Here is a 12,428-nt window from a genome sequence, read left to right on the forward strand (position 1 = left end):
AACTGTATTTACCTGCCATTGCAAGTCTAGGCCTATTACAAATACCTATTTTCTTAGCTATCTTATGTTAGCAGACTGAACTTAGATTTTGAAGGTGAATACATAGTAGTTTTCCTGCATCTAGTTCTGCCTTGAGACTTCAAGAGATTTGTACAGAGTACTTTTCAATTTCAGGTACACTGGAAACAGCGCCTCAACCAACCTGGTTGGACGTCTCCACTTCCAAACCTACTACTGTATCCACTCAATTCTTCACAACTACCTTAGGTGTGTAAACTATGAATTACGCTACTGGGATTGTAAAAAATAGCCCAAGACTACTTTTGACCTAATATTTTTTGACTTCGCATGTCCATTTAATTTTCAGTATACTTTTCTGCTGTATTGCTACATACGGTAACTTTTCAGCGGATGTCCTCACAACAACAAACACAAGAGCCATCATGACCGATAATCATACTAGAAGCTCTACAAGCTTTGGCTCTACAAACTCCGGTGCTGATAGAACGAGCACCTCAGTTCCTAGTACTACTACTACCGCCTCAGTGCCAGGCTCCACTTCAACGCAAGCATCTCAGAGTACAGGCGCCATTTTGGTAAGCGCTGACTTTATCAGCACTCTACTTTGTAAAAGTGTGAAGCCAGGCATGGTTCACAGGTGCATACGTATGGCCGCAATTATTACAGTGATTATGACAGTGTATAATAGCGGTTAGTGTGCTTGTCTGCATACCAGGAGGTCGTGAGATCAAATCCAGTGCGATGCGGATTTTTCGTTCCTAAAACTTTATCACCATAGCTGTAAAGTCATAGCTGACAGACACTGGGATTTCTATAAATTGAGCTGTGTAATGTTGACATAAAAACAGAGAGGTATCCTTCACCAATAAAAAGCATGAGTGTAATTAAGCTATCTGATTGCCTAAATCTATCAGCATGGCTTTACATTGCTGAGGTTTAGCCATTTGTCTTGTAGAAATATTGTACCCACAAATTTTCATTTAATAATTTAGCTTTGTACCGTTGGAGCAAAACTAGCTATATTATAACCCTTTAATCAAATTTATTTGTAGGGCGGAGAAACAACGATACTATCTTTTGATGTCACACCTAATTGGATACAAGAGAGTACCAACAAAACTGGTTGGATTCTGTACATTGGTCAAGGATCTAGACCAAGTTTGTCGCGGCCGGAATCATACATCACATGTGAGCTTCCATTTCTCAACGATCAGATCAAGGTTTGTCCTCTTTTTATTAAATCTACATGTATATATATTTTTCTCAAAGTCGGTCATAGGTCCGTTGGTGCGTTCAGCTATAGCAATTAAAATCTTGGAATAATGAATCCATATCGCAAAATATTTTATCTCGGACCTTCCTGTTTGCTATTCCGATGCCTTACTAACTAAGCCGAAGAGCTCGATCGATTAGCGAGGCGATATATGTTGGTATATGGAAGCAAATAGGCTAGTGTTTTTGGTCATGACATGAAGTCATGACGTAGCTCCATAGAGGTTGTAGCTCTTATTAGTAACCTTACTCAAATTTTCCATTGGCAATGTGCCAGGCTAATAGCAAGTGGCAGGCAACTCTCATTACCTCTCATTGTTTATAAGCTAATTTTTAATACCCGGGCAACGCAGGGTAGCACAGCTAGTTATGAATAAAACCATGATCTTTCCAATATCTTTCCAACAAAACCAATGATCTTTCTAAATCTTTGCATTTTTTTAATTTACCTATGCTAAATGTTTATTTTATGGCAATTAAAGTTTTTAAAATATTTCACGGTTTGCATCTTCGCTTTTTACATGACAGGTAAAGGTTTTTAACTCATTTCAACTTACGTTATAAAAACAAATTGCCTACATTTAACAATTAGTTTGAAAACATCATTGCTAGCTGCTTTAACAATCTTCCAGCTAATATCCATTCTCTTAGCAGGAGAAAGGTATTTTTAACGCAATATCTCAAACCATTTATTTGATTTTAGTGGTTGCTTTTTTTTGTTTTCTTTGTTTTAAAATTCTTGTATAGCATAATTTATAAAACATTTCTGCTTGAAATAAAATTGTTGCCAGTAGAATAATGCATCTATAGTGTAATGTATAATATGGAGACTACTCGACTGTTGGTAATCACGACAGATCTGTTTCAAGCAGACATAGGCCTGCTCTCATCAAGTGCTAGTTTGAAAAAGATGGATTTCAAAATGGCTATTAGTGAGTGTGGCTGTGTGAGTATGAGTAATGGCTGCTCCTCACACTCGCTAGAAGCCATCATGGAATCCATCTTTTTCAAACTAACAAAAAAGAGAAAGATTCATTACAAGATGGCTATGTCCCATGCTGGTAACCAGATCTGTTTGCCAGATCTGGTTACTAGCAGAAAAGTACTCGCCATATTATACATTATACTATAATTCACGCAATACAAATAGTGTATTGAGTACTTTTTCTTTATTATTCTTTACGAAACTAGAGTTTCTAGCAATAATATATATACAATATATATATCTATATATTTATAGTAACTAAAAGCAGGTGCAAAAGCATAAAAAAGAGAACTCTACACTAAAAACCTAAAAGATAATTAGTGGAGTATGAAATATTTGAAAAAAATATTAAGCAGAAAGTAAACTTTTAGTAATTACGCTACAAATTTGTTTCGTGCGATGCACTCATCAGATGTGGTTGTACTACATAAAAAAAAAGATTTTTTTTAGTACAACCGCATCTGATGAGTGCATCGCACCAAACAAATTTGTAGCGCAATTACTAAAAGTTTACTTTCTTCTTAATATTTATTTCAAATATATGTATTTAATACTATTTATATATATTCCCATATATATATTTATATACAGGCCTGTATTCACTGGTTGCATGTTGGGGCGGCTAATGTTAGGCGACTAGTTATGAACACCTTGGGGTGTAGAGGGGGGCGGTGTAAGCCCCCCAACAGGTTTCTCTCATGTAGGGCCTCCAGTCAGGCCTTTCAGGTGAAGTTTTAAAAAAAATTATCGGAATGTCTCAACATTTCTCTATTGTTTGAGATTTGTTTTGTTTTAGGTGATGTGTCTGCCGGGAAGTTTTTAGGTTAAAATAGGAAAAACTTGACCGCAATTACAAAAAAAATAAAAACGACATCTTTTTCTTTAGAGCGTTTCAACAAAGATCAATTTTGCCGATTTTATTTTAAGTTCATCTGGAGGTTTCCAGTTTCCACGCTTTTGAAGGGACATGGCCAAGCGGATGTTTGATAAAACTTGACCTTTTGCAAACCTTTATAAAAGTTGTTAATAAGAATCTTTTGCCGCTGATGATGATAATAATGACGCCTAAGAATTACTAAAAGTCGATGGTTGTCCCTATGGCTTGGAATAAAGTGATATTCTACAGCGATAAAAACCGTCTCCAAAGCCGTTGGGCAAATAACTATTAAAGTAAATGATGCTGAGGTCGAGTTATCTGAAGCACTTTATCATTGCGTGGGAACGGACCAAACAAATCCATTCGAGTTAACCTCGTGTTCGAGATGAAATGTTACATTTTATCCGAGGGCGAGTTATCAGAGTTTGACTGTACTTAGCTGCGGAAAATTCCTAAAAAGTTGAGGCGGCTCAGCCGGCCAGCCGCCCCAGGGAATACGGGCCTGTTTATATATATATAACACTAGTGGAATGCCCAGTGTTGCATGGGTATTAAAAATCAGCTTATAAACAATTAAAGGCATTGTGTGTAGTTGCCTGCCACTTGCCATTGGCCTGGCACATTGCCAACGGCTAATTTGTGTAAGCTTACTAATAAGAGCTAACTACTTGCTTTCACTGGAGAGCAAGCATAAAATTACATTACGCTGTAACGAGGAGCGTTAGCGTATTTTTACCCACGTAGTGACATGCCCAGTGAATCCATCAATCTCGTGTAGCTATTATACTGGTAAGGTATTTGCCCAGCATACCTCCAGGTTCCGAGATCAAATCCTCGGCGATAAGGATTCTTCATTCCAATATTTTAATAGCTATAGCTGGACAAACTGAACTACACACAGGCTTTGAGATTTACATATATAAACATTTATAAATATATATAAATATATATATGTATATTTATAAACACAGTGTATATCTTTAGATTGTTTTCAGTTACCTCAAACCTGCATTATTTTTGCTAAATTACAGCTCTTACAGAGAGATATACGAATGAATCAAGTAGATCAGAACAATGCATCCATTGTTCTTAATAATACGGATATTCCTGATTGGCTGTGGAATCTTCCAGCAAACTTGGAAAAAGATCTGGATACTTGCTTTTTCAGCAATTCCTTCTTTGATAGGTAAAAGGGGGCCAATTTTTTCTGTTATTTTTTAAAATTATTTCATTTTGTTCTTTATCCATTGCTCAGAAGTTGCCCTACTATGTAATAAAGTAGAACTATACTTAAAATTAAGCACATGCTATCTAATGTTATTTTAGTACTGTTGAAATGGATGTATATATTGGCATCAAATACCTTCCTCCAGCAAATGTCAGCTCAACATCCAATGTTTCCGATTGGTTAGAGTCAACAACTCCTGCCCCTATGAGGAAGAGACGAGAAGCAGCGGGTATGTTAATCAGACCAACACATACTTTATGTGTAAACTTATAACGAATATGTCTTATGAGCAAGTCAGTTTATGCTCCCTCTATGTTTACAGCAAATGAGACGGATCTGACAAGCCAGATGGAAGAGCTGGTACAGGATGTTCTGTACCAGCTTGAGTTCTATACAGCCCAGTGCAAGATCTGGAACCATTACATACAAGTATGTTTTTTAGCATTCTGTAGCATCTTATATGCTGTCTAGAATCTTCTGACGCATAATTTGCGGCGCAAGACTTTTTGGCTGATACTTTTTGACATCAGACTTTTTAGCACTGCTTTTTTTCAGACATAAGAAATTAGTTATGCTTGTATGCAGTAAATAATTAACATTATGATAATAACAAGCAAATGCAAAAGACGCTATTCTATTCATTAAACTTTATATATAATACGTTTTTCTTCAAAATATATAAAAATAAATTTTTACATTCATTTCGCCAAAATTTGATTGAAGAATCTTATAACTACATCTGTCAGATACGTAATTGTAGCAGTTATGTACAAATTTTTCTCTTACAATTTTGCTTTAAATGTGTTGAGCCGTAAGTCACAATTAAAGATGAATAAACTCTAAACTTGTAATTTGTGCCGAGAGGTCCTGCACCAAAAATCATCCCACCAAAAAGTCCTGCACCAGAAATCATCATACCAAAAAGGCATGCACTGGAACGTCTGCGCCAAAAGCCTCGTTTCGTCTTATATGTGGTTTAACTGATGCCGCTGCTGTAGATGAATTCCTGCTCTCCTCCAGAAGCATAATTTAAGACTTCACAAGTTCCTCTATCGAACAATTTTACTTTAGGATTGGGAAACAGAAGGCTGTGAAGTTGGGCCCTACTCTTCACCGACAAACACCCACTGCATCTGCACGAAACTAACTCGTGATCCTCCAGATGACTGGGTACCTCCACTTCCTCGAATTGATCCTATTTCTGGAGAAGAAATACCTCCTGCCTCCGCTCCTCCAATGTCTTTTGGGGCAGGTCAGACAGCAAAGTCTTTGGTTTATTTTTGAAAATATTTCAGTTAATCTGTTGCTAGTACATGATTAAAGAGGTGCTTGCTATTCATCTGATGGTTACTTTTGCTATTCCACAGCCTTGGCAGTACCAACAAATGAGATTGATTTGTCTGGAGCAGCGTTTGCCAACCTTGGAGAGAATCCTCTTGTATTCTCCTTTATGGTATCCCTCATGTGCCTTTACCTCTGCCTCTGCATCTGGGCTCGTGCAGCTGATATCAAGGATGAAATTAAGGTTACCACCATGATTTACATCATATCTGTCTTTTCTTTAGCCTCTGTGCATAGATTTGCCTATTCACCAAATAGATTAACTGGTACCTAGAGGCTCTATGCATAACCTTTGCTATTGTTACTAGCAGATGTAGTTTACACCTGCAGTTCTGTGTACTTCTATATTTGTAAGTTTCTTTAATTTTAAGCTAAACTTTTTAATGTTCGTTTAGCTGGAAAATATAGTTGTAGGTCATCGGTCACAGGTTAATATAAGATCATTTGGTTGGAAATTCTATAGATAAAACAACTCTATATGTGTGAACATCAAGTATATATCTCGGTTTCACCTGTTACATGCACAATTGTGCCCAAATATGTACAGATGTGACCGTTTCTGTGTAATTTACCTGTGTACTGGTGATAGTACTCTCTCTAGCACCAACTGTATACTTGTAATAGTACTCTCTCTATCATCAACTGTATACTGGTAATAGTACTCTCTCCAGCACCAACTTTATACTGGTAATAGTACCCTCTCCAGCACCAACTGTATACTGTTTATAGTACGCTCTCTAACACCAACTGTATACTGGTAATAGTACTCTCTCTAGCACCAACTGTATACTGGTAATAGTACTCTCTCTAGCACCAACTGTATACTGGTTATAGTACTCTCTCTATCACCAACTGTATACTGTTTACAGTACTCTCTAGCACCAACTGTATACGGGTAATAGTACTCTCTTTAGCACCAACTGTGTACTGGTAATAGTACTCTCTCCAGCACCAACTGTATACTGGTAATAGTACTCTCTCTAGCACCAGCTGTATACTGGTAATAGTACTCTCTCTAGCACCAACTGTATACTGGTTATAGTACTCTCTCTATCACCAACTGTATACGGGTAATAGTACTCTCTTTAGCACCAACTGTGCACTGGTAATAGTACTCTCTCCAGCACCAACTGTATACTGGTAATAGTACTCTCTCCAGCACCAGCTGTATACTGGTAATAGTACTCTCTAGCACCAATTTTATACTGGTATACCGCTGTTGTATTGAGCTCTTACTAGCAGCTAATTAGTTGCCGAATTTGCTGTTGCTGGAAGTAAAAATAGGCAATCGGCTTGTAAAAAAATGCTTTATAATATCAGAATTTTCTGACATCTGACACCAACATCTAGTACTGACATCTGACACCAACATCTGGCACTGACATCTGACAGTGACATTGAAATTAGTATTTCGGAGAGGCATTTGTATGAAAGTCATGCGCTGAACATCATGTGTAATGTCATTCACCAGTTTAGTATGACTTTATGCCATATGCTTGCACAATATAAGTGTACATCAACACATTCACCTTCCTCATCTAACATTTAAACATTTGAGTTTAAAATTATTTACATGTATTGATTGCAGTCATCAACCTCTCCATTGCTAGACAATGATCCAAGAGACAAATACTTCTATGAGCTCATTGTCTACACTGGCTCTACAAGTGGTTCTGGTATGCTCATCTATCTTATTTGCTCAAGTTCCATGATTGTGATTGGTTCATTTGATCGCTTATTCTAGGATGACTGCTAAAGTAACCATGATCATGATTGTTGGTCTATTTCATTGCTTGTTTATGGACAACCAAAAAATGTTCATGATTATAGTAGGTTTATTTCATTGTTTGTTCAGGAACAACCGCTAAAGTTTCAATGATATTCTCTGGTGATGAAGATGAGACGCCTCCTAGACTAATTTTTGATGACAAGAAAAAGGTGTTGGAGAAAGGTGGGATTGACAGCTTCATAATGGCTGTCCCGCAGTCACTCGGTTCGCTTAACGTCTGCAGGTTTGTATGAAGTTGGTACATTTTTCCATTCCTCTCCTAACACTACCAAGCTATCGCTCTAAATTTAATTAGCTCTACTAATAGCCAAGCGCGACTATTATTTTTCACTTTATTGCATGATTTTCTGTTTGTTCTTGTGCACAGCTGAAGCCTAAAGGCTGGTTTGCAGTGTATTGCTGTTAATCTCACAATACATCGGTGATCATCTGTGATAATATTTCTCGTAATATTACAAACTCATCTGTATATTTTCTGTAACAAATATATATAATATAAAAATATAATATATAATATATATAATATAATATATAAATATAACAAATTTCTGTATACATCAGCGAATAGTCTGCGTCGTTATATAATGTGGCAGCAGAAAATGAAGTATTAGTCCCGCAGCAACTATTATGAAGAGAAATGTAGATCAAGCTATTCGCGCCAGCCAATCACCGTCACCCAAGTGGTGCACATTGCGCAGACTTTCGTTGCTGCATGGTAAAATATCGAGAAAGTTTGACAGCTACAATGTTTCTCGACGTCTGCATTGCCTCGGCAATAGCATCGGTTTACTTTGCACGCACAAAGTTGACAAATAATAGCCGAGAGCACAACCCTGACATGCGGAGACATAATGCGACCTAGCCTTAAAGATCACTCCGCTCACACATGACATAGTCAGCTCACCGTATAGTTTATCTCTATAAATAGAAAGGATAATTCTAGCGAGATACCTTAATGCGCATTTAAATAGTGAAACTAGAAAGACTGGTATGTAAAATGTAAAACAACATTATTGCAGAGTGTGGCATGACAACAGCGGAAAGAACCCATCATGGAACTTCTCACGAGTTCAAGTAACAGATCTCCAGACGAATGAGAAGTTCTTCTTTGTTCTTGATAGATGGTTGGCTGTGGATCAGGATGATGGATGTGTGAGTCAGCAAAAACAGACTACAGTGGAACCTCGGTTCTCGAACATTATCCGTTCCTGAAGGTTTTTAAAAACCGAGTTGTTCGAAGTCCGAAACAAATTTTCCTATTGGAATTAATGCATGTTAATCTATTCTTTAATCTGTTCTTTACTTGAATCCGTTCCAAGACAAGAAAACAACTTCGGTAAAGTATGTTTTTAACATTTTACACCATAAACTGTACTTTATATAGCATACTATAAATAAAAGTGGGTAGATATACGTAGATTGTGTTAAATTTCAATAAAAAATCTTCAATTTATGATGATGAAAAAAGAAAACAAAAAGTAAACATTTTGTATGTTTTGCTTTTAAAACATCGAAAACATTAAAGGTTAAGATACAATATCAAAAATTGCAGAAATTGATAATGAAACGGAAAAAATGCAACAGATCTGTTTCATCAAAAATCGTGTGAAAAAGAAAATATAAACAGCAATGACACATTTATTTCACATCTTTGAAGGAGAATCCTCCTCCAAAACAATATTGGGTAACTCAACTGGAGGAGTTGTCTCTTAGCAAATATCTTCGGTAGAGGAGACGTTGTCCCAGATGGTTCTTTCTTTGTTGTAAAAAATTTATGAAGCGTAACTTGCTTCTCCCTTTGTTAACGAATATTTCCATGCTGTTTCCGGAGCTGTTCCGAATGTTTAATTTCAATGTCATGCTCCAGTTTAGTCGAGAACCGAATTTATGTTTGAGATCCGAGATGAACAAATCTCAAATTTTTTAGCCGAAAACCGAGTTGGTGGAGAACCAAAGCGTTCGAGAACCGAGGCTCCGCTGTATTTCTTTTGTACAGGAGTCAGTGTACATTAGTGAGAAATAAGCTCAGCACAAGACTATATCATTGTGTCTATGCGTGTTAGTTATTACTATCTTTATGATTCTTCTATACAGATTGATAGAGTTATACCAGTGGCTGGAAAAGAGGAACTTACCAACTTTAATCTTGTTTTCTGGAACAAAGCGAGAAGAGATATTACGGATGGTCACATCTGGTTCTCTGTTTTTGGTAAGCATTTTGCAGCCATGTTTGCACAACTTCTGTAAATGATATTATTGGCATCTAGTCATGTATCAAGTAGTATTCGGAAAGTCTACAAACTTTAATAACAATACAACGTGCATTGGCGATACCGCTGGAATAGAATCGGTAAATAATTTTATATTGACATAATCACAATAAAGCTTGCTTAGAAGTACTAAATACTATTTATAAATAAACACCGTTGCACCTACGCTAACATAGCAACTTTCCTAATGAGACCTCCTACAGTAAAAATATTAGTAAGATAAGGTCTTTTATTCAAAAAGTAATTTTCTAATGTATCCTGGTGCAGGGCGGCCACATCGAAGCAGATTTACAAGGATTCAGAGACTAACCTGCTGCCTTTCGCTGCTCTTCTGCACTATGTTTGCCAACATTCTCTTCTATCAGGGAGACGAAGCTCAATCAAGTTCCTCGCCTCCCATCAAGGTACTTGGGAGGCTTTCAAGTGATACTATTTTTGTTGCCATACTTCAATTTCCCTTTTGTACGTTTTTCCTTTATCAATTTTTTTGGTCGTATCATCCTGTTACCTTTTTCATACTAATCAAGTGCATTTTCATTACATGTATGTTTGCCTTGAAATTACATAGAAAGATTTTGAAGAGTATCAGTTCTTTTTGTCTATTGAACTTTGTTTACTCCTCAAATCACCACATTTCTTACAGCTACTTTACTTCTTTGCTCGACAACCCGTTTTTCTCCTTTTAGCATAACCTTGTCACACTTATTTGTCTGAGCGGTTTTTGTTTCATAATGCTATTTATCCTCCCGTTTTTTTCTCGACCTTGTCATATCTCATATCACTTCTACTGTCTTCCATTGCAACTTTCTTTAATAGATTAGTCATCTAAATATTATTGCTCACTATTTTACCACTTCCCTTTCCTACCGCCAATTTCACTTTAACACAGCACACAATATAAATATTTGCTTAACAATTCCGGTGTAGATTAGTCCACTTTTGAGCAATTTATCTAAACATAAAATTTTCAAGTAATATCCGTGGCAGCATTTTATGGGTGAAGCAGACGTAACTCAAGGTTCACTGCTGTTTGATTTTCTGATCAGACATTGGCATAAAGTTGCAGTTGCAAAAGCAGTGTGAGTGGTTGTGGTGTGAGGCTGATATTTGTACATGACTTTGTATATGTACAAATATATACAAATATATAGATACTTTGTATATGTACAAATATATACAAATATATAGATACTTTGTATATGTACAAATATATACAAATATATATATACTTTGTATATGTACAAATATATAAAAATATGTAGATACTTTGTACATGTATATTTGTTTTGCCGTGCCAAACTAACAACACTTTACCCTCCCAATGTTTTATCGGCCTCAATGTTTGTAGTCGACAGATGATGACAAACATTGAGGTATATATAGGCTATATATTATTAGTATATATAATATATATATTATTATACATAAATTATACAATTATTACTTTATTAGCAATAATTTCATTTTAAACAATTTTTTTCAAATTTTGCTGTTAAAAAATCATTGAACATAAAAGAAAAAGGTCAAAAATTAGCCACTAAAATCAACTAAATCATAAATGTCATAGTCTAGGACAGTCTAGGTCAATGGACAGTCTAAGATAGTTCAAGTAGGAGATTTTATAGGTTTTTTCCATACCAACTATTGTAGTATGAACTGTGTTTATAGAGCAGCATTTATGGAGCAGGATTTATTCTGTGTTTTTCCATTTTAGATTGGTCCAATTTCATTAACTCTGCAAATGCTACTGACTGGGATATACGCATCCCTCATTGTCTTTCCAATCAACTTGATTATCGTTATGGTATTCAGATACAGCGGAGATAGACCCAAACGCCTGCCTACAGCTGTCAGGGTATGATTTTTACTGAGCCAGAGTGTCTATTCAAGTTACTGGGGTTCTTTCTCACTTTTGATTTTTAATAAATAGAGCCATCTATCCGTGCAATTGTGAAAGGTTCTTAAAAAATTACATTAGGTCACAAAAGTAAGATTTGCTTAATTTGAGAATGAGTAGCAATGTGTATGACTAGATGATCGGTCGAGAAGCGAATTGCTTTTGATAGATCTATGAGTTTACTTTTACTAGGAAAAGAAAAAGAATGATGAGAAAATGCTTAGTCAGTCTACACTAGAACTGCGACAGCAAGCTGAGTACCTGACATCAGGAGATGACAACAACCGGTTACTGACTAACCTAAATACAACTGCTGTTGATGACTGGGGAGCTACTAACAAAAAGCAGAAGGTAAATACTATGAGAATCTCGTTGGATTACAGTTTTCTCTCTAGTCCACTCAACAGCGTCATGAGTGATGGTAATGACTCTATGGAAAGGCGTGATGGTAATGACTTTATAGAAATGTGTGATGGTAATGACTCTATGGAAATGTGTGATGTGATGGTGATGACTCTATGGAAATGTGTGATGGTAATGACTCTATGGAAATGTGTGATGGTAATGACTCTGGAAATGTGTGATGGTAATGACTATGGAAATGTGTGATGGTAATGACTCTATGGAAATGTGTGGTGGTAATGACTCTATGGAAATGTGTGATGGTAATGACTCTATGGAAAAGTGTGATGGTAATGACTATGGAAATGTGTAATGGTAATGACTATGGAAATGTGTGATGGTAATG

At 36.3% G+C, this 12,428-nt stretch overlaps 1 protein-coding gene across 1 annotated transcript in view; it reads left to right on the forward strand.

The window, feature by feature from the left end:
- Window positions 1-12,428, forward strand: part of LOC137405264 (polycystin-1-like protein 2) — a 43,653-nt gene that overhangs the window by 17,713 nt on the left and 13,512 nt on the right. Inside the window, exons 11-25 of the mRNA XM_068091491.1 lie at window positions 175-267; window positions 409-596; window positions 1,074-1,241; window positions 4,187-4,341; window positions 4,482-4,612; window positions 4,706-4,812; window positions 5,455-5,635; window positions 5,751-5,908; window positions 7,313-7,400; window positions 7,580-7,736; window positions 8,533-8,665; window positions 9,608-9,722; window positions 10,051-10,187; window positions 11,498-11,638; window positions 11,873-12,031. Of these exons, the coding sequence (XP_067947592.1) occupies window positions 175-267; window positions 409-596; window positions 1,074-1,241; window positions 4,187-4,341; window positions 4,482-4,612; window positions 4,706-4,812; window positions 5,455-5,635; window positions 5,751-5,908; window positions 7,313-7,400; window positions 7,580-7,736; window positions 8,533-8,665; window positions 9,608-9,722; window positions 10,051-10,187; window positions 11,498-11,638; window positions 11,873-12,031 (2,111 nt within the window). The remainder of the gene's footprint in view (window positions 1-174; window positions 268-408; window positions 597-1,073; window positions 1,242-4,186; window positions 4,342-4,481; window positions 4,613-4,705; window positions 4,813-5,454; window positions 5,636-5,750; window positions 5,909-7,312; window positions 7,401-7,579; window positions 7,737-8,532; window positions 8,666-9,607; window positions 9,723-10,050; window positions 10,188-11,497; window positions 11,639-11,872; window positions 12,032-12,428) is intronic.

Source organism: Watersipora subatra, chromosome 9 (assembly GCF_963576615.1).
Source record: "Watersipora subatra chromosome 9, tzWatSuba1.1, whole genome shotgun sequence".
NCBI classification, from domain to species: domain Eukaryota; kingdom Metazoa; phylum Bryozoa; class Gymnolaemata; order Cheilostomatida; family Watersiporidae; genus Watersipora; species Watersipora subatra.